At 39.5% G+C, this 22,129-nt stretch overlaps 1 protein-coding gene across 6 annotated transcripts in view; it reads right to left on the minus strand.

Moving 5' to 3' along the window:
* ADGRG6 (adhesion G protein-coupled receptor G6) overlaps window positions 1-17,693 on the minus strand; it is a 136,962-nt gene extending 119,269 nt beyond the window's left edge. The window contains exons 1-2 of one of the 6 annotated variants that reach the window (XM_067701919.1): window positions 17,171-17,693; window positions 9,411-9,511 (exon numbers count right to left, since the gene is read on the minus strand). In XM_067701919.1, the coding sequence (XP_067558020.1) occupies window positions 9,411-9,511; window positions 17,171-17,172 (103 nt within the window). In that variant the 5' untranslated portion in view covers window positions 17,173-17,693. Of the gene's footprint in view, window positions 1-9,410; window positions 9,512-16,789; window positions 17,021-17,170 lie in introns of those variants that run through there. The other 5 variants (XM_067701914.1, XM_067701916.1, XM_067701917.1 and 2 more) reach the window with 5 other exon arrangements.
* Between the last annotated feature and the right edge of the window lie 4,436 nt (window positions 17,694-22,129).

Genomic DNA, 22,129 nt, shown 5'->3' on the forward strand with positions numbered 1-22,129 from the left:
ATGTCATAGAGTGTTCCGCTTATGTTTTTCTCTAAGAGTTTTACAGTGTCTGGCCTTACATTTAGGTCTTTAATCCATTTTGAGTTTATTTTTGTGTATGGTGTTAGGGTGTGTTCTAATTTCATTATTTTATATGTAGCTTTCCAGTTTTCCCAGCACAACTTATTGAAGAAGCTGTGTTTTCTCCATTGTATATTCTTGCTTCCTTTATCAAAAATAAGGTGACCATACATGTGTGGGTTTATCTCTGGGCTTTCTATCCTGTTCCATTGATCGATATTTCTGTTTTTGTGCCAGTACCATACTGTCTTGATTACTGTAACTTTGTAGTATAGTCTGAAGTCAGGGATTCCTCCAGCTCCGTTTTTCTTTCTCAAGATTGCTTTGGCTTGCAATCAGTTTTTACAGCCAGCCATCCAATCTGATTACAGGGAAAGCTCTTCAAATGGTCAATGACAAAGCCATGTGATTTTGTAAGTATTTTTTCATCACCCCTGGTAGAAGATGCAGTTTTAACATTATCTCTTCTGTGCAAACTTTTCTGAGATCTCTTCTGTTATCCCTTGATATCACAGTCACAATTCTATTAGACCACATATCACAGTGCTTCCTATTTGTCTCATGTCAGTCTCCTTATCAACACTAAAACTTCTTGAGTTTAAGGATCATGATTTAGCTCTGCATAGCCAGGACTTTGAAAAGAGTCTGATACACACACACATGTGAAACGCTCAAATATTATGGTATTATTGTGACATAGCCCTCAGCTTTTAAATGCACTTAAAAGTAGCATGCTAACTATGTTCTCTGCAACTCCATTAAGTATTATAATGCTGTCACAAATGTTTGATTTACTTTAATAATATTGGGGGAGGGAAAAGGTTCTGATTAAGAATACCTAACAGTTAGATCTGCTAGACTCACTTTGGTAAGGAAAATCCAAAGTCACAAAAGGGCAGCTTGGAAAGCAATTTGATTCATTCACTACACAGTTACTGAAAACCTCTTCTGTGGCATTACAATCACAGCATCATGTCTGTAAACCGACAGGACCTTAAATATAAGAAACAGTCGCATAGTATAAAGTTACATGTCAATTCTTTTTAAAAAGTAATTGTTGCAAATTCAGAGAGAACTTTCCTCTGAAACAGTTACTGAAAAAGTCAGACCTCTCTAATATGTGTGTGTGAGAGACAGGTAAGCAAGTCAGATGATGAGAAGTAATGAGAGTCCTAAACAAACACCAATGAAAGTATCAGGGCTTACTGAACTGGAAGGAAAGTCCTATGTCAAGTTAGCAAAGGCTCTGAGAGAATCACAGAGCTTATTGTTTATTGATATATTTTTACTTCATCAGTATTGTTACAGAAATTTTTTGGTCATGAACTTACTACAAGTAACAGATTTTCAGATTACCATTCTAAAGAGAGATGAGATTAGCAGTCCAAGTAAAAACCTAATTTTCACCTCTGATGACCCAGCCAGGAGACACCGATTAGGAGAATTCAGGAAGAAGTGGGGACCATATTCCATGATGCCTTAGTGTATATACTTAGGAGTTCATTCTCTCTAAAAAACCCAATATGGAGGCAAAATATCTCTATAAGTCTAGCTTTCTAGCTTTCCTCACCCCCTGTAGCATCAGTACTGAAGACAATCAAATCACTATGACTTGAAAACCCTCATTTTCTGTCTTAAGATTCTCTTCATTAAAGTCAGTAACCCAGTAAAACTGTTACTTATACTCAATTGAGGCCAGTATTAGCTGTATATAATGCCATATTTCTGTGCATATATTTAAGGCAAAAAAAAAAAAAAAGGAAGGAAGAAACTGTGGATGTGTTTAAAAGCAGTGATTAATACTGTATTCCCATTAAGAGTATTTTCTTTTTTTCAGATCTGTATTTTACTTTAACAGTACTCTTTAAGTTTCAACCAGGTAAAGAATCTTCTAAAAATACCATTTTGTTTACGTATTTGTAAAAATCATAAGCATTAACTCATTATTATAGCTTTGCATAGTCCAATAATAGTGATTAGTGTAATTTTATAATTAAAGAGATGAAAAAATTTTTGATTTTCAAGGGGGTTGACACAATCCATCACCTGGCTCTACTGCCAACAGTTTCTCTCTTCCTGTTATCTAAACTAGCAGCACCAAGCTGGGAGCAGAATGTATTAGCAGAGGCATCTTTTTTGACTCATAATAGTTGATTTATTAGAGAAAATTCTGTAATTTTTTATAAAAGTGTATGATTTTTAAACCACAAGTTTAAGATGAGCCTGGTTTAGGAATAACTGTAAACCAAGATATTTTAACATCAAATAATCCAAACTATTTTCCTGACAAAGGAGCTCTCATCTAAAAAGATTAATTGGCTATAAATAGTTTTAACAATTTTTGAAAAAAAATCAAGATAATTAGTCTTAACCATAGAAATACAGTAGTAACACAGTTCCCACTGGATTACTTTATTCTTCACTGAGAGGTTTTTTTTTTGGTAATGGTTAAATAGGTTCATCTGAACTGGTGATAGCCACCACCCATGTGCTGGCAAATGACCACATTTTTTTTTTTTTCAGGTGTTTAATCATCTTTGTTCAGTGAAGGGGAAAAGATGTTTACAATATTGTGACTTCGTGCTCATTGTCAGATTAATATATTTTGTCATCTACCCTCCTTACTTTCCTACCCTGCTGCCCCACCTTATAAATCATATTTACTCATTAAATCTGGAATAAGTTTTTTTTCCTCTCTCCTTGGTTCTTTTCCATTTTGTTCTTTTCCACATTTTTAATTTACTAAACACTATGACACTGAAATCTTAGGAAGAATGGTGCCAAAAAGCACATATTCTACTTGCTGAAAATAAAAGGAAAACTCCATAAAGAATTATTAATTTGAAAGTGGCAGAAAATTTTGTACCTGCCAAAGTCTAGAGTTCCCCAGGTTTATCTTTTCTAAGAAAGTTACCTTCCCAATCTCTAATTGAGTATAGAGCTTACCTGCTAAAATTGAAAGGAAATACACACAGAAGAAACTTTTGAGGTAACTATTAAGAGAATGTGTACATCAAGAAAACAGGCTCTTTATCGTACTAAGTGAAGTAAATCAGACAAAGGCAAATATCATATGATATCACTTATATGTGGGATCTGAAAAAACAGTACTAATGAACTTACTTACAAAACAGAGACAGCCTTGCAGACATGGAAAACAACCTTACAGTTACCAAAGGAGGGTGTGAGGGATCAAAAAAAAAAAAACACAAAAGTTCTATAACACACACACACTCACTCTATGATTAAACTGTAGGCTGAGGAGGCCTTCATGGTTTTTAGTACAAATTCCTCTTCAAAATGAAGACTCCTTCTTCATACCTTCTTCATCACCAGTGATGGCGATTTCGAAGGTCAGCTGGCTCTATCTTTTGGCAACCAGTTACTGAGTCATTTGGAGCATCAACCCAAAAATACTTAGACTACGTCTGTTTTCACTTCCAAATGACCACTTTTCAAACATCTAAAGACCACTATCGCATTCTTACTGACATCACTATTCCAAAGTAAATGTGCCATTTAAATCGATTTTTTTAATTCAGCAAGATTTTTATCTTTCAAAAGAAACCAAATTGTTACACCAAAGCAACAATGTGGTGGCTGACTCAAAGGGCATGGGTCCACCGCTGCAACCCAGCCCCACAAAGGCTTCACGTAACAGTGGAGACAGAGATGCTCTGAAACATTCCTCAGACTGCTCGAGACTCATCACCAGGCTCATCTGCCTGGTCTAGGTACTCTGTTTATGAACTCTCTCTAAAGGATAACAACCATGCCTGGAGGCGAGCGTGATCTGACCAGCAAAGGGGAAGACTCTTTGCTAACACCTCACTCTTCCTCATGCTTAATTCCTACATGGTGTCAGTTTCACTGGAGGCCTCATCACACTGCTTAGTCACTTGAGATAGTGTGGTGACAAGATGAGTCACCCTCATTCCACATTTACGTAATTGACTTTATGACCCCAATGTAGGATTTCATATTTACCTACATCAAAATCAGATCATCTTAAAGGTATATGAAGGCAGGCAATTATCTACAGGGAAGACGCATCAAAGAAACTTCTGTATACAACTTTCTAAGGTTTGCTTATTCAATCACATTGGCTCCTCTAATCTGAAGTGTAGAATGGGAAAACAGCCTTTTAGCTGAAAGCTTCAGACAGTAATTTGGAGCACTTTGACCCTAACTGGAAAAAACCCCCACAAATATTTATTGTCATATATTATAGTTTTCTGTTAGTCACTTAAGCATTACTCTGGCTCTTTCTTCACTTAATAAGAATAGTTTGCACAACTAGAGCCTTATTTTTGACCTTTCAAATATACTTATTTAGTAATTAATGACATATTAATGTTAAAACGGCTAGAAGAAAAACCTGGCAGATTTATAAAGGGATTATTTTTCTATGCATTCGAAAGTCATTTGATTGCATATAAAAATATGTATAAAAGATGTCTAACACTCCAATACAAACTGTAATGTAATTGATGATCATGAGTAAAATTAACACACAAACCAAAAAAAGCACAAGATTAGTCCAATCATCTGCCTTCCAGAACCGTGCTATCCTATGGGTTAGAAAGCACACAATTCAGGCCAGATTGTACTTTCAGAAACATTTCCCCTTTTAGCTGTTGATGTATCATAACTATCAGAATAACATTGAGCTTTGAAATAATCTGCTGATGTCATCAATTTTCGGAAGAGAAGGGAGGCTCCTCCCTCAGTGCTCGTGACTAAGGCTATCTGTGTGGAAACAGGCTCCTGGTTGCTAAGGAATCCGTTGGCTCTTGGCTGTCTGTTTCCCACTTTGTTTGAAGCCACAACCTTCTGTCTGCTTGAGATATCATCATTCATCTTCAGATCATAGTGTGTCACATTACATAAAAAGAGGTTCTTACTTGAAACAACTTTTAGAGATTCATATCAAGTGAAGGAAGAGTCGGAGTAACAGTTACATGACTAGCATTATAACCATACTTATAAAAGTATAATATTCATACATGTCAACAGTCTCTCTGGCAGTTTTTTTATTTTTATTTATTTATTTATTTATTTTTGCGGTACACGGGCCTCTCACTGTTGGGGCCCCTCCCGTTGCGGAGCACAGGCTCCGGACGCACAGGCTCAGCGGCCATGGCTCACGGGCCCAGCCGCTCCGCGGCATGTGGGATCTTCCTGGACCGGGGCACGAACCTATGTCCCCTGCATCAGCAGGCGGACTCTCAACCACTGCGCCACCAGGGAAGCCCTCTGGCAGTTTTTTTAATGGGGCTTCTTTTTTTAATACCAAGGAATCTTATTAGGATTTTTTTGTTTTCCCAAATTCCTACAGTAATACATGTTCATTGTAACAAGGCAAATCATTCAGAGTTGTATTAAGTTCCATCACCTTCCCCCTTCTCACTCCCACCCTGAGATAATCCACTTTACGCCCCTGTGATAACCCATTTTAAAACCTGATGTGTATCATTCCATGTTTTATTAATGTTTATACAGTCTTACACAAAAGTATACACACATAATAATCCCAGTTTTGTAGTACAACTTATTACAAATCTAGGATAATCTTATATTGTTCTGTAATTTGCTTTTTAACTTAACTTTATTATCTTTCCAAGCCAATATACATAGTTTTGAATGGCTACACAGTATTGCATGGTATGAATATAAAATAATTTACACAACCATTCCCTTGTTGATGAACAATCAGAGTCTTTACCAATTGTTTGCTATAACAATGCTACAGTTAACATATGGGTACATATTTCTCTATATATTTATGGGTTTTATTTCTATAGGATAGATGCGTACATGTGGGAGTGATATGTTAAAGAAAATACACATTCTTACTCTAAAAAAATATTGCCCAATTACTCTCCCAAAAGACAGAGCCAACAGTGTTAGTGTGTCTTCTTTACCTAAACTTTAATAATACTGGATGCTATCAACCTTTCTAAATACTGTCAAGCTAGTGGGTAAAAAACAATCGTATTTTGTAATTTGTACTTCTGTGGGACCGGTTTAAACATTCAAATGTTATTTTGCTGTAGTTCTTATTAAAAGTTATATCCAGGGCTTCCCTGGTGGCGCAGTGGTTGAGAGTCCGCCTGCCAATGCAGGGGACACGGGTTCGTGCCCCAGTCCAGGAAGATCCCACATGCTGCGGAGCGGCTGGGCCCGTGAGCCATGGCCGCTGAGCCTGTGCGTCCGGAGCCTGTGCTCCGCAACGGGAGAGGCCACAACAGTGAGGCCCGCGTAACGCAAAAAAAAAAAAGTTATATTCATCACCTATCAAGAGACAAGGTATTCTGTTTCTATACTACTTTTTAAAATTCTAAAGGGCATAAACGTTGTATACTATTTGCTTTGTAAATGTCCATGAAACTACAAATGTTAACTTACCTAGAAGATTTAACATTGCAGTTCTATTTTATGAGTTAAATTGTGGATATTATCAGAATTAAACTACAGGATCCTAATTTTTACTCATCTGAACTAAGTGTCAAGCTTAACAATCAAGAGGTTTTGCCAACCCTCTAACCCAGCTACACAGTCAAATTAACAAAATATCAACAACCAAGAGAGTAACCAAAATCAATAGATTATCCCTAAAGGGTGAAATGAGAGTGATAAGGGGACTCCTTTGAATTGGGGGATAGGCAGACTTATCTGAGATGGTAATAATTAAGACCTGAGTATCAAAAAAGAACCAGGCGCATGTGGATTAGGGAGAAGAGGGTACTAAGAAAGCATGGTTAAGGAATAGAAAGGACATGTATCTGAAACACAGTGACTGTAGGAGAGACTAGCAGGATAGTAGGATGCACTGTAATGCATGAGAGTGAAGCAGATTTGAGGATCGGAGGTAGGGATCAAGAATCTTGTTCAGGGCTTCCCTGGTGGCACAGTGATTAAGAATCCACCTGCCAACACAGGGGAAATGGGTTCAAGCCCTGGTCCGGGAAGATCCCGCATGCCACAGAGCAACTAATCCTGTGCGCCACAACTATTGAGGCTGCGCTCTGGAGCCTGCGAGTCACAGCTACTGAAGCCTGTGAGCCTAGAGCAGGTGCTCCGCAACAAAGGGAAGCCACTGCAATGAGTAGCCCGCGCACCGCAACTAGAGAAATCTTGCATGCAGCCACGAAGACCCAACGCAGCCAATAATAAATAAATGTTTTTAAAAAGTTAATATAAAGAAAAAAGAACCCTGTTCACACATGTGAAGTCTGAGGACTATTATATATCCAAGTGTATGAGAATAAGCAACCCAAGAAATGACTCTGGGTCCAAGAAGGGGCCGGGTACAAAGATAAAGACTGAGGAGACACTGGCGTCAAGATGCCACTGAAAGCCACTGGATTCGATGAGATCACCTAGGGGTCATCCAGAGAAGTGAAAAAAGTCAAAGATTGCCTATACAGAGACATAAATCACAGTTAAGTACCAGATGTTCTTCAAAAATATAGTGGTATTTCACCATGATTGAAAGATAGGACTCTGAAAATTAGATATAGCTAAAGTTTCAATATGCATTATTTTAACAAACCCTACACCGAGTTACTTATAAGGCACAATTTTGATATTAAAATGCCAATAATAGCCCCTAATGTATTTCTGTGAGTTCAAATATTCATGTGGGAGGTGGTGGCATTTTAAGTGAGTCATATTTAAGATATATAGACACAAAACATTCTGGCTTCATGAGAAAACACAGGTAACTATCTGTCACAAAGCCTTAGGTGATGCACACAACATGTGGGGTAATAAAAGAAATTTTTTAAAAGATTTCTTGTGTCAGACAGTAACTTAAAAACACATTTAAGTACTTTGATTCCCATGCCCTTGCGAATGAGCACCTCCTTAAATTTTACATCCCAGGTGCTTCCCTTGCCCCATCCTAGTCTCAGCCCAGTTGACCCCATTTACTTAGTCTAAAAACATGTGTTTCATTTATTCAAATGATTAAAATAATGAAGGTGCATATACCAAATAAAATGTGGACATCTAAAATAAAAAGTCCCAATTTAAGGTTTGAAGAAGCCTTGAAAATTTACAAATGCTATGACCTAACAAAAATGAATTTTAATCTCATAATTTATCTTACATCATGTAATTGGCTCCTGGAGGGTCACTTTTGAAAGTTAAGAAATAATTCAACACTGTACATGATAAAAATCTAATGTATATATAATTTTCAGATCTCTTTACAAGTGTGCTTCCTCTTTCTGGCAATGAAAGTAACAGAAAGATAGACTTTATAAGGAAATTGAAACAAATACACCAAAAAAACCACTCAAAGATCAATTTTGTTTTGAAGCCAGTAAACAAGTACCAGGGATTTCCCAAGTAAGTAGCTGAAACTACCTGATGGCTTGGAAAAAAAGTATTTGTATATTAAACACTAGTTAAATATCTTGATCCATGAATTAGCAATTTTAGCAGATAATCTATTTCCAGATTTGTTAAATGTATTATTTATAATAACATACAGGTATGTTATAAACGTGGAATGTATAAAATCTTGAGTAAATCCCAAGTAATCAATACATAAGGCTTCAGGAGTAATGACTTCATTCTAAAGGAAAATATAATAAACTGAATAAAGGCAACAGTAAAAAAAATAAAAAGTGTAAAACAAAATGGGCTTAAGAAAAATGCAGTTTGCTCAAGTGACAAAACCAGGTAACTTTTAAAGATCACTCACATTCCTCAAGTTCTTATTGGCTCATTCATATAATTAGCTGTTTATAGAAAAATCTGGCTTTCAATAACAGCTAAAAAGGTCTTATTTCAAAGTTGAGAAAAAAATTGTACTCTTTTTAAAAATTAAATATTTTCATTCCAAATGTACTGTAATTAAAATTAACTTTGTCACAGCATTTTAAGTCAACTAAATAACCTTCATGATCTAAAAACTTAATTTCAAATTCCTGTCTGATACTTGGCAATAAATAAAAATAGCAAAGCCTATACTTTACTTTTCATAAAGAACTGAATGAAAACTTGAAAAGAGAGAGAATTAAGTACTGTATATTTATTCAACCGTAGAAGAAACAGCTAGCACATTTTTAATGTCAGATATGTAGCTATCTCATCATTCAATATGGGCGAGATAAATAAAACTAAAAGAAATGTAGCTAAGATTAAAGAAATACACTCATTAGAAAATAAAACAATGATCAAAGTAATAGAATTCACACATAATTAAAGAGGAATGAGAGGCCATGGACAGAAAAAGCCTGTAAAGACAGAAAACATCAACAAATAAGAGGCACACTTACACTGAAGGCAATGTAATCATTATTAAATTCTGAGTTTGAAAGAAAAAGAGTCTTACTTACCTGAGGGAGGAACATACACAATATATAAAGCAAATAAGAACAAAAGAGAACTTGGCTTCCATTTCGAATGACAGCTCCACATTCGGCCTGAGTGAAACATCCTGTCATGGAAAAAAGCAACAGTCAGGACACTTAGATTCAGTAAGGCATTCGGTTAATAAAATCTGTAGGTTTCCAGCAGGTACTGGAAAATAGGAACCTTCAGATTCAGCCTTGCTTCCAAATAAAAAAAAGAAACTTTGAAGATGATAAACTAAGCATCCCCTTTAAGCTAATTAGGCAAAAGAGAAAAATCCATGCATTTTATTTGTCACTTGGTGGCACCTTCCTTATCAATGAATATATAATAGACGATTTCTTCATGAAGATGGGGAAGTATTCAGATAATACAAGATAAAAATCACTTATAAAAAAAAAAAACTATTTCGGCATCAACCTTCAGCATCACCAGTCACATGCCCATCTGAGTAGCAAGAGGATGTTTTTATCAACCTCTTCTATAATCTCCCAGAAATTTAGGCTCTAGGGAAACGTTTTCATTTTATAACATCTGCTGCTTCACAAATGGAAATATTTAAATTAAAATGCCCAAACTTTCTTCCTTCCCCTAAAATTAAGTACAGAAGCACTAACATTCTAAAAAGATTAATTTCTTTATATATAATAGCTATCAAAGTTTTTAAATGGCTAGTAAACACCAAGTATTATAGAAACTAATAAATGACATTAGATGGAGAGGTGCTGCTTTGAAAACTCTCAAATAAGTCTCCGTACAAGAGTCTCATTTTTTTAAAAACATTTTTAAATTTTTATTTATTTATTTTTGGCTGTGTTGGGTCTTTGTTGCTGCACGCAGGCTTTCTCTAGTTGCAGTGAGGGGGGCTACTCTTCGTTGTGGTGCGTGGACTTCCCATTGCTGTGGCTTCTGTTGTTGCAGAGCACCAGCCCTAGGCGCACGGGCTTCAGTTGTTGTGGCACGTGGGCTCAGTAGTTGTGCCTCGCAGGCTCAGTAGTTGTGGTGCACGAGCTTAGTTGCTCAGAGGCATGTGGGATCTTCCTGGACCAGGGATCGAACCCATGGCCCCTGCATTGGCAGGCAGATTCTTAACCACTGTGCCACCAGGGAAGTCCAACAGTGTCATCTTTAAACTCACAATTATACTTAATGATTTAGATGGGGACATACATATTATCTTGGCTTCAGACAGTGGTGTGATACTTTTCATTGACTCAGCCCTATCAAAAAAGGCAAACCACTGAAGGGGGCAGCAGCTGCAAAAGTCAGTCACAAAAAGATGAACTGGTGAGCAGAAGAGTCATGAGGCAGGAAGAACAGGTGAGTAGCAGTAAGAAACCTCCAGATCTTAAAATCCCCAAAGAGAGTTACTTTGATTGTAAGTGGTAATCGAGAGTCATTTTATTTCTAAAAAGAGGAGCAACTAATAAGATACTTTAGGGCCACAGTAGTAACTTTTTTCCTGAAGGTTGCTTATCTGGAATAAAATGTATAATACTAAATAGAAAACCAGAAAGTTGTAAGAGAAATACTTGAATAAGCAAAAATAGACATCAAAGTGATTCTTGCACTTGCCTTAAGCCTGCATTTTCAATCTGCCTTTTACTGTTAGAGACTACTTAAGTTACAAAGAGAACAAGATCTAGAGTCAGACAGACCTGGGTTTGCTACTTATGAACTATGCAACCCTTGGAAAATTGACTTCACCACCTTGTGCCTCTAGTTTTCACCTGTAAAAGAGGAACAATAGAATATAGTCTACGGAGCAGCTGGAGGATTAAATCAAATCATGTCATTTAAGAAATATGCCTAACATTCAGCAAGTACTCAATAAATATTAGCTATTTTTATTTTTACTACCATCCTGAGCATTCTAATATAAGTGTGGTTATTCTGTCAACAGCAAAACCAAAAGAAAGGACTGAACCAGGAACAGATAATAGGATCAATGTTATAAGCCAAAACCAATCTATTGACTTTGTGGCTACTTCTGGGATCCACTTAGAACAGAGAAGAAATGGATTATTCATGTATGCCATTATTACAGAAATTTAAAATAGTATCTGATACTCAGGACATGTTTTTATATTCACCAAACTACAAGCTCCAGCATCATGCAGCTCCTAGGGGAATTTCTACATGAGAAAAAGGCTACGTCCTAAAGAGCATTTTTGCACAACATTGTAAATTAACTATACTCCAATAAAAATTTTTTAAAAACAATAATAATAGAGGATTTTTGTATGGAAGGTATGTTTTCAAATACATCCATCCAAAATATTTGAAATTAAAATCAGTGTTACTGTTTACAAGAAGCCAGATGTTATAGTGAGTCATTAATAATAACGTAATAATAATGGATGTGAACTCTGGAATAGCACGTAGTTACATCCTGGTGCTTCTGTTTACCGTGTGCTTTGGGGGCAGGGTCAAGTACTTAAACTCTGAGCCTATTTTCTCTTCTGTAAATAGAATATTATCCACCAAAAAGAACTAGATGTAACATTGCATGGAACTTAGTGAGTGCTTTAAAAAGGGTAGCCTGTAAATTTTTGTCACATGGAAAGTTCACTTTTTTGGAAGAATGGGTCCATTTCCCATTGATGCTGGATGAATGAGGTGTTTCCCATTCATGCTGGGGATGAATGAGTGTACTTCTGAAACAAAAGAACAATTATATATTCAAAGAAGTTATCATCTAAAGGACCAAAGATGAAGTCTAACCTCCTCATTTCACCGAGGAGGAAACTGAGGCCCAGAGGAATAAAGGGGCAAACCAGTGAAGCCTGGCTGCCAGCCTTATAGATATTAATAGAAGGAGTATCAGCCCAGGAGAACTCCTAGCTTCTTAATCTTTGTGGCGCATGACAAGCCTCCGTTATCAATATGTGAATAGTGGCCTCCTCTTATGTTCCCGTGCTCTCTAAACAATACTCAGGGAATGATGTTCATTAGTTTGGCGACACTCAATACTATTTCATGTGCTCGTGCAACTTTTTTTTGCTATAAAAGGTTCTGACACTTAGGAATTCCATATTCACTCCTGAAGCTATTTTATAAAAGCTGCCTGCAATCCTGTCAGACAAGAGCTGCAAAGGACAACCAAGGGCTTAATGCATTCCAGTTCTCAGGACTCCATCACTTTGTACAGAAAAGGAACCCAGGACAGGGCAAGAACTTGTAACCAACATAAACCACCTTTCATCCACTTTACTGAAGAACAGAAACAAATAAATTAAGAATAGAATAGAGGAAGGAAAGCATTGTATGTCTTCTCAGGGGACCAATTAGCAAAGACACATCCCTGGGATTTAAACAACTTTCTCACAAGAATGGAAAATCCTGAACAGGGTTACTAAGGTTCTAAACAGGAACTACAAAAAACACAGTACAATTTTGTGTCACTCAAGTTGTGGCCTCAAAGTTCTATTGAAAAGAATAAGAATATTTTTTAAGTAGAAAGAGTCATAGATTTCTATAACCTGAAAAGAATCTAAAAGTTATGCAATAAAACCTATCATTTCACAGATGAAAAAACTATGATGTTAAACTACTTGCCCAAGATCACATAATCAGTGGTGTCAGAGCCAAAAAGACCCCCTGTGTCACCTGCCTTCCAACTCAACTGTCCTTTTTGAGAAACAAGCTACTACTCTATTGCAAACTCACTCTCCTTTTCAATGAATATAGGCTACAAGATACAAAATACTTAAATCCTGTGTCAGAAAGCTTTAGAATTCAACCCTTTTATAGGAATTGTTTTAAATGTCAATATGACTCCTTGTAGATGTCATTTAATCCAAATGCATTAAAGTCTAAAAAACCTACTGTCTTCCATCTCTTTACTCCTACTGACTCCCCTAAAAGTCACAAAGAGAAATTAGTGAAGAAATTTTGAAATTGGTGGAGAAATTAACATGGTACTAATTCTCTTAATATCAGCGATAGTCAGAAATAACTTCATTCTCCATATACCAACTGTATTTCTATGGCAAATCTTTTCAGAAAGGGACATGAGGAGTAGCACAGAGAAGACCTTAATTCTTCCAGAGTAAAAAGAATGGTAATTTGGTGTATTCAAGCCTGCTTACAATTTTGTTTCGTTTTCTGGTTAAAGATCATGTTCCTGAGCCTACACAATGAATAAAAAGAGAAGTGCTATTCTATTACTCATTGTAACTTCTTTTATTAAGTTGGGTTCACCCCCCCCCACTTCAAAAAGGCGGAAAGATTTATTCTCCAAATCTGCACAAATCTTGACCCTTATATGAGCTATAATGTACATAACTGGCTTTACCATAAATGAAATTAAAAGGTAATCGTGAGAAATACACTCACACACACACACACACACACACACACACACACACAAATACATGTAAAACTGGGAAAATCTGAAAAAGAAAGGTGTATTGTATCAATATCCTGGTTGTGATATTGTACTTTAGTTTTGCAAAATGTCACCATTGGGAGAAACTGGGTAAAGGGTACGTGGACTGTCTCTGTATTATTTCTTAAAACTGCATGTGAATCAACAAATACCTCAATTAAAATTTCAATTAAAAAAGTAAACCCTGAAGCCCTGATGAATGTAAGTTACTTTCAGATGGTTCAGTAAAAAAATGTGTGTGTGTGTGTGTGTGTGTGTGTGTGTGTGTGTACGTACGTACAGACAGCGGAGGGGAGAAGAGAAGAAGAAAAATGATAAAATGAAAGGGGTAAATATTTACAATAAGTGTTTCTGTGTAAAGAGTATACAGCTGTTCTTTGTGTTATTTTTGCAACTTCTCTGTAGGTTTAAAACTATTTCTAAATAAAGTTAAATACACACATACACATTTACACTGAAGGGTATCAGTGTTCATCTGATGACACTTTCATCACTACTGAGTATTATTGCTTTAATCATTGCCAGTTTGATAGAAGAAATAATGTCTCATTTGGATTTCCTTTGTTCAGATTGGCATATTCAAGTCATTTGTATAGTTTTCCATTATAAATAATTTTCTTTCTAGTGATTTGTGATTTTTTAACCAATTCAATACTAAATATGTTAAGCCTTGTTCATATCTGCTATAAATGTTTTCAATACAGCAATATTAAAGTTTTCCTTAAGGCATTCCAAATAATTTCATCCTGAGGAATGCTCATAAAGGAAAGTAAGATGACACTTAAGTAGCACACTCAAGTTTTATTGGCATTTTTACTTATGATTGAAATGTCCTTTAAATGTTATCACCCCAGTCACTCAGTGTGCTTCTTAATGTCATCCGATGTAGGTAATGTAATAATGTCATCCCATTAGAAATGAAGTGGAAAGATGTAGTTTTGGCCCAAGCATGCCACACACACTGAACAAAGTCTTTTCCTATTTAGTCTAAAGTCTAAATAGTTTCAAGAAATTTTTGATCATCCCATCAGAGATGTAAACTCTTGTATGACATGGGCAGTCAGAAAAATGGTTAGGTTTAAGGAAGTGGTTATCAGTTTATTTTTAATATATAAACTGATTCTCTTTCAAATCATTATTTCCAGAAATCAGAGTGACATGCTTCTAGTTGGGCAGTAAAGCTACAAGCTTCTAATATTTCCCATAAGCCAAGAGACAATAGCCTCATTCACCATTCACATTGGAAAAGCACAATGTCATGTAATTTATATAAGCCATAAATGGAACAGTAGCTTCATGCAGCTTGAGACCAATTAATGCAAGTCTTGCTAAATCTATTAAATTTCTTAGGGTATGAAAAATATGCAGTCACTACAACTCCAAAGTATATTTATAAAGTCTGTAATTCCAGAACTTGAGTGTAACAATATATACTCTATCCACAGGAGTAGGCAGAAAATATACTTGAATAATTTGTGTATTTGAATCTATCAAAATTAAAATTTAAAAGGTAGATAATATAGTTTATGTTTCCCTTTTGAACGTTTTTCAACAAGATAGTAGGAATCTTTACCTTGGAAAGGTTGGTATTACTTCCATATACTCTAACATACTAATATCTAAAAAGAATCAGATAATCTTAAACCATTCCATATGAATTGTAAACAGCAAAAGGGAAAAAAGAAACAGTTATAATCTGGCAAGAAATGGAAAAACTTTCTGTCAAAATAGTTCAATAAAGAAACTCAAATCAGGGTATTAAACTCCATAATTTTATGTGATTAAATATTCATGCTTTTACTATATAATGACATGAGATTGTTTTAATCATATAGAATTCAAATGGACTATATAACTTAATTTCATAGCCAGAAATTTTTTACATCACTTGTTGATCAGTTTCACATCTTTTATTTTAAAACCTGGTATTCATATTTTCTTCATGTGTAACGTAGTTTTTTCCCCATAAGATTTAAATCACCTAGGAAAGCTGAAAGGAAGCTAGACAAATATCTGCTGTTAAAAACCTTACTATATTTTCAGAAAAAACTGAAGTTTAAAACAAACTCACATTCATTCAAAATGTGTCGCCTGTATATGAGAACAAGTCTTATATGAGACTGTTGGCTGTATCCCAAAATAAATTCTTTCAGGTTATACCTTGCTAATTCCACTGGGTAAATGGAACTTTAAAACTCACAGGTGTGGAATTACTTCACATGCAGTTTAATAAAAATAAGTGGTTTCTGTCTAATTATACTGCTCACTACCAGGAACAGAGCTGCCAAGTGCTAGGCTTCTGGGCACTAACCCTTTTTCCTATTTTGAAAATGTGTGCTGGAGGGAGGGAGGCAGACGGTGCAAGGAATGGACAAAGGCCTGAGGGGCTTGTCTCTTCCCGGGTATTACACTGAAAGAGGAAATTTAAGTGGAAATAAATAAGGCTCCAGAAGGTGGGGGAGGGAGGGCGAATATCAATTTCTAGAAACTCTTGTATATTAGTGGAAGGGAGTAAAATGTCTGCCCAAGATTAAACAAAACACCAGAGGGAAAATTACATATTACAAGAAAAGGTAACTCCTGAGTTGGCCACAATAATAAGCTTGGTCCTTCAGAGAACAACCTTCCTTTTTCCATTCTGGAAGGCTAGGGGGTGCTCGGTGGCCCTTCCGCAGGGTCGCTCTGAGGCACTTCACCACTTGGATGACAATTCCAGAGGCAAAACCCATTAGGTTTCTCTAAGCGTTTCATCGCCCTATACCCCCCACTTCAACTTCTATACAAGACCCATCACAGATCCTATCACGTTCAATGGCATCTTCTTTAATTACTTTTTAATCTACAAAGTACACCGTGAACCTTTTCTGCGCGCTTTTTTTTTTAAACCATTCAAATAACCCAAAGATCCAAGAATAACTTCTACAGTCAAGGGTGGCAATGTGTAAAGTCAACATTTTCTCGGCATACTAGTACCTTCCAAGCCCCCAGGTGCTGATCCAGGAGAGCGGCTTCTTGGCAGGGCGAGGCCCCTGGATGGAGCAGCCGCGCGGGTGATTCCTTGTTTAATTTGAATCCAAAACCTTTTCCCCATTCTTGAAGCCCTGCCCTTTTTATTATGCTTTACGCCGCCCAAACGTGAGGTTTACCTCTCGCTGGAAAAAAGCCAGCGGCACACACTTGTCACAGCTCCGGCAGGCAGCAGCAGCTCACCCCTCAGTGCCTCGAGGGGCCAAGGGAAGACAAACCGGTTTATTCCGTCAATGCGGTTGAAGTCCTTACAAAGCCCTTGGGGTGGGGCAGGGGGAGGCACAGGTAAAGGTGTGAAGGAATTCTGAGCTGAAAGGGGGGACTTACATGTCGGCATCACTGCGCTGAGGTCCCCAGGGGCCGCAAGGTCATGCTCCACCACCTTCCCCGGCTCTGCTGCTCCGAGTTCCCCGATGGAGCCGCCCTGGCGCCTGGGCCGAACGCGGCGGCCGAAGCCTTCTTCACGCTCTTTCTGGAGAGGTCATCGGGGCTTCCCGACAGCCGCTCCTAGCCGGCGCTCGGGGTGGCGCAAGGTGGACGGCCGGCTCCGCGGAGTTCAAGTGCGGATCGCGGCGGCCAGGGGGCGGGCGGGGCGGCAGGTTCCTCCTTACAGAGAAGTTGGAGGAAAGTTAGGGCGAGAACGTTGAAGCTTAGCGGCTGGGTCTGCCTTCGAGCTGGTGCTGGGTGCTCGGGGTACCCCGGGTGCTCCCAGGGCGGTGGGCGGGTGGGTGAAGGGGTCCGTTTCCGTAGGTCCTCGGCCCCGCTGGCGCGCGGCGGCACGTGGTCACCCCCTTTGTGGCTCTCGTTTCCCCCCCTCCCCCGCCGCGGGCTCGGGCTGTTCCCGGGGCCCGTCCACCCGGCCCGCGCTTCCGGCGCCGAGGCTCTGCCCGGGCAGCGGGCTCAGGTGCTGCTGCCCTGGCGGCGCGCGGCGTCTGGCCGGGCCCCGCGCGGCCCTGGGGCGGCCCCAGCCTCGGTGCTCGGCGGCGGGGACCGTCCCGTGGGCGCAGCCGCCCCACCCAGGATCCCGCCCCGGGGCAGGAGGGAGAAGTCTCGCTGCGGGTTGGGAGAGGCGCTCCCCAGACTGGCAGCGAGGGGCAAGCTGCGGGGGCCGGAGGGAGTGGGAGACTGGCTCCGGGCCCCGGCGCAGCTGCCAGCCGGCGAAGGGGGCGGGGCAGGGCAGACCCGGAGGTCACCCGAAAGCCGGGCGCCCTGAATCCGCGAGACCCTCCTCGCGAGAAATGAGCAGCTCGGAACGCCCGCGGGGATGTGGGCACCTTCTCCTTGCTCGCCGGGGTGCTGCGCTGCCAGCCCAGCTGGGTCTGCGCGGGACCCCTCCGCCAGGTTCCCGGGCCACTGCCTTGCTTTTCTTTTACTTTTCAGTCGCTTTTTTTTTTTTCTCCTCCTTCCTTTTCTTACATCTCTCTCTCCCCTCTCCCTTCTTTTGTTCTTTTTCTTTCTAATAATCAGAGTGAAGTGAGAACTGTCTGTCTTCACAGCACACTCAGACCCCCCATACCATCACCACATCTCTTGGTCTCTGCTGCGGTAGAAGGGGTGAGAGTCCCTCAGCCCCCCCCCTCCAACCAAGGATGAAGACCAGCCTTAAGAGGGGGCTGAGCAGGCGGCAGTCGCCATATACCTATGCTTACCACCGCGCCTTCCACAGAAATACACCCACTATCTTCTCCCACTGATTTGTTGACACGTGTAGTTCCATCCTTTTGCCTTAGAATTTTGTCTTCTGTTGAAATACATCTAAATACCCCAAGGAGTGGAAACACCTTAAAGCTTTGCCATTGCCCTTGGTTTGGATTGTTCAGATCGCTTCTGGAAAGAAGCATTTGTGCTGTGATATGAGGTGGAAACAGCCTGAGAAATCTGAAAGTGGGTGCAGAGGGATTCAGTGAAAGCCAAAACTTGGCAGGACTAGTGACAAACTGATTGCTCCACAGTTTGGCCTGGGATCCTCCTCCTTCAACCCTCTCCTGCTGCTTCACTGGGACTCTGGGATAGGACTAGATAAGTCATGCTTCCTTTTAAAATCTGCACCACTTTAAAAAAAAAAATGAAGGGATATTAACATGGGGCTGAGTAGATATTCACCTAACATTCAGCAGGATTGATTTGCAAATGCAAATCCAGTTACTCAGTAGGGAAAGTCCACTGCCTGGCCTCCAGTGCTCCTATAGAGTCGCTGCCTGGCAAAGGGATCTGGACACACCTCCTTGGAAATGAGAAGAGAAAAACAAGGACTCAAACTCTCAAAGACGTTCCCTTCCCCTTCGGAATCGCCAGTTAATCCATGAAAATGCTGGAGGCAAAACCGAATGCCAGTGCTGTATGCACATCCAGAGCCAGAGCAGCCCGGCTTGAACTGTGAACATGCACACACACGCATCCACACACAGGGCACACACAGAAGTGCCAAAAAATGCACATAGCATTGATTGGCTATTGATAGAGAACAGTTGGGGTGGAAAAAAAGAAGTAGAGCAGGACTTGAACACAGACAGCTAGCTACTTGCACAAAGGACGCTGGAACACTGCCACCAAATCCAGAGGCCTGAAAATCCAGGGTGTGTTCTTTTTGTGACTTTTATCAATATTTACTCTGATGACTAAACCATATGATTAATAGAGACATTGAACTGTAGCACTTAAGGGAAACTTAAGTTCTAGTGTCTAGTCCTCTCATACTACAGACAGGGAAATGAGACTCAGAGATGTGAGAGCTGTACAAACTAGCTGGAAGTGACTGGGAACTAGGACCCAGGTCTACAGATTCAAGTGACCAGAGGCTAGGACCCAGGTCTTGCAATTCAAATCTGTGTCTATTACACCAAACGGTCTCAAGGGAAGTTAAGTTCCACTCATAGAATATTATTAAAGCAAAAAACATTTATTATTCCGCAGTTCTCAGGTTCAGGAATCTGAGCACAGCTGAGTACGGTGTCTCTCATGAGACTGCAGTGAAGGTGTTGGCTAAGGCTGTGGTGTTACCTGAAGGCTCAGCTGGGGAAGGATCTGCTTCCCAGCTCATACATGTAGTTGTTCCACTCATAGAATTTTAAAGCTAAAAGAAACCAGGAAACACAAGGGCAAAGAAAGAAATATAAATAACTGAATTTATCAGAGTTCTCCAGAGAAACATAAACAACAGGATGTGTATATGTATATAGAGAGGTTTAAGAAATTGGCTCACATGACTATGAGGTGCCAGTCCAAAATCTACAGGGTAGGCCAGGAGGTTGGAGACTCAGGAAAGAGTTGCAGTCACGTCCAAAGGCAGTCTGCTGGCAGAATTCCTTCTTGGAGGAGGTCAGTCTTTGTTCTATTCAGGCCTTCAACTGATGGGATGAGGCCCACCCACATTATGGAGAGTAATATGCTTTACTCAAAGTCCAGTGATTTCAATGTTAATCTCATCTAAAAAACACCTTCACAGAGACATCCAGAATAATGTTTGACCAAGTATCTGAACACTAAGGCCCAGCCAAGTGGACAGATAAAATTAGCCATCGTAGTAGCAGAAACAAATGTACATACATCTAAAAGACAGGAGTAGTATACTTAATGTGCTATTATATGTTAAATAGTCATAAACTTATGTACTAACATTGCTATACAATTACATGAATCATAGCTAAAGTATTTCAAGAAGCCAGTGCTTTCGACTGGTCAGTACACCAGTAAAATCTGTGTATTTTGATACTTCTGTCCTTAAACTAAGGATTTGTTCACTTTCTTCAAAAGGGAAATGGAGTGTGTAGAGGCGAGTACACCGTCTTTTAATGCAACAACCTGGGTTTAAAACTTGGTCCTGTAGTTTACCGGCACTATAAACTCTGGTAATTTACTATGTAAACTACATAAGGCTAATCTGTAATAACACTTACAGTGTTTAGTTCATGAGACCATCAGGCAGACTCAGTGAACTAATGGTACAGAGCACCCAGCATATTTCCTGGAATTTCATAATATTGGTGGCCTCCGCCTGCCCCACATATCATCCTAAAATGGAAAGTACGAGGCCACATTCCTCTGCATACAGGAATCCTCTGACAGAATTCCAGACATAATGAATATTGAACATCTGCTTGAATCCTTAGCACTGAAGAACACTCAACTAAGAGAAACTTCCTCTTTCTGTTGATTGGATCAAACAATCATGCCATCAACTTCCATTCAGAACAAGGACATGCTATCTTCCACAAAAAGCCTTTCAAATCTCTGAAGACAGCTATCATCTCTCCCTTCAGCCTTCCCTTATTCACTTTTCACAGCCCCAGTTATTTTAACCGTTCAATGCCAGACTTCTCACTACCTGTGTGATTCACCCTTCCCTATTGACACATGAGTCATTATCAGCCCTCTTGACAATGTACTCAAAGTGGATTCCATACCTCCCCCATGATGAGTGGGATCCTTACCTTTCCTGAACTAAAGATTACTTTTGTGTAAATAAAAGTTAATATTGACCTTTTGAACAGCCATATAAGATATTTATAGTTGGGATAGGAGTAGCTTTTATTATATTGATCTTCTACTGTGTGCCAAGGAGTGTATAAATTTTATTCTAACAAATCAAAGTTGTTCAAGGCATTACCTTAATCTGTAAATAATTCAACCCAATTTTTGTTTTAATCTCTCCTTCTGCCTTAATCAATCGTATCCCTCCCCTTTCACGAGGCTTGTTATTTTCTTCGGCTGGGGAGGTGGGGCAGGGAGTGAGGTGCAGAAGGAAAGCAGTCTTTGACTTATCTGTGTCAGCAGGTACCAAGCTGTCTGCTTATCGGTTCACACAGGTTATCGGTGAAGGTCCTCCAGGTTTATGGCTCTTTCTTGACTCCCTGATGGGCCACAACTGTCCATCAAGGAGCCCTTCTCTCTCTGGGACCTTGACTCCTCTCTGGGTCTCTAACTGGGAGGCAGGGTGCAGGAAACCACTTAACTCCCTGCTCTCAGGACCGCCCCCCACCATCTCTCTTCCTTCCCTCCAACCTGAGAAGGGAGAGATAGCTTCTCTTTCTCTGCTGTGTCTCAACTTTTTATCTGTACCTCAGCTCCCCTCCGTTCTCTTGGTGCTTAAGGTTATGAAAAACATGGGAATTTCCGGAAGGTCCAGTGGTTAGGACTCTGCACTTTCACTGCCGAGGGCGCAGGTTCAATCCCTGATTAGGGAACTGGGATTGAACCTGCATTCAAAAAGTCATGAAAAACAAATGCAGACATCCTGAATGCCTTCTATTTTCTCCTCTGCCCCACCATTTCCAGAAGCTATGAGCA

The sequence above is a fragment of the Pseudorca crassidens genome, chromosome 13 (genome assembly GCF_039906515.1).
Source record: "Pseudorca crassidens isolate mPseCra1 chromosome 13, mPseCra1.hap1, whole genome shotgun sequence".
NCBI lineage: Eukaryota > Metazoa > Chordata > Mammalia > Artiodactyla > Delphinidae > Pseudorca > Pseudorca crassidens.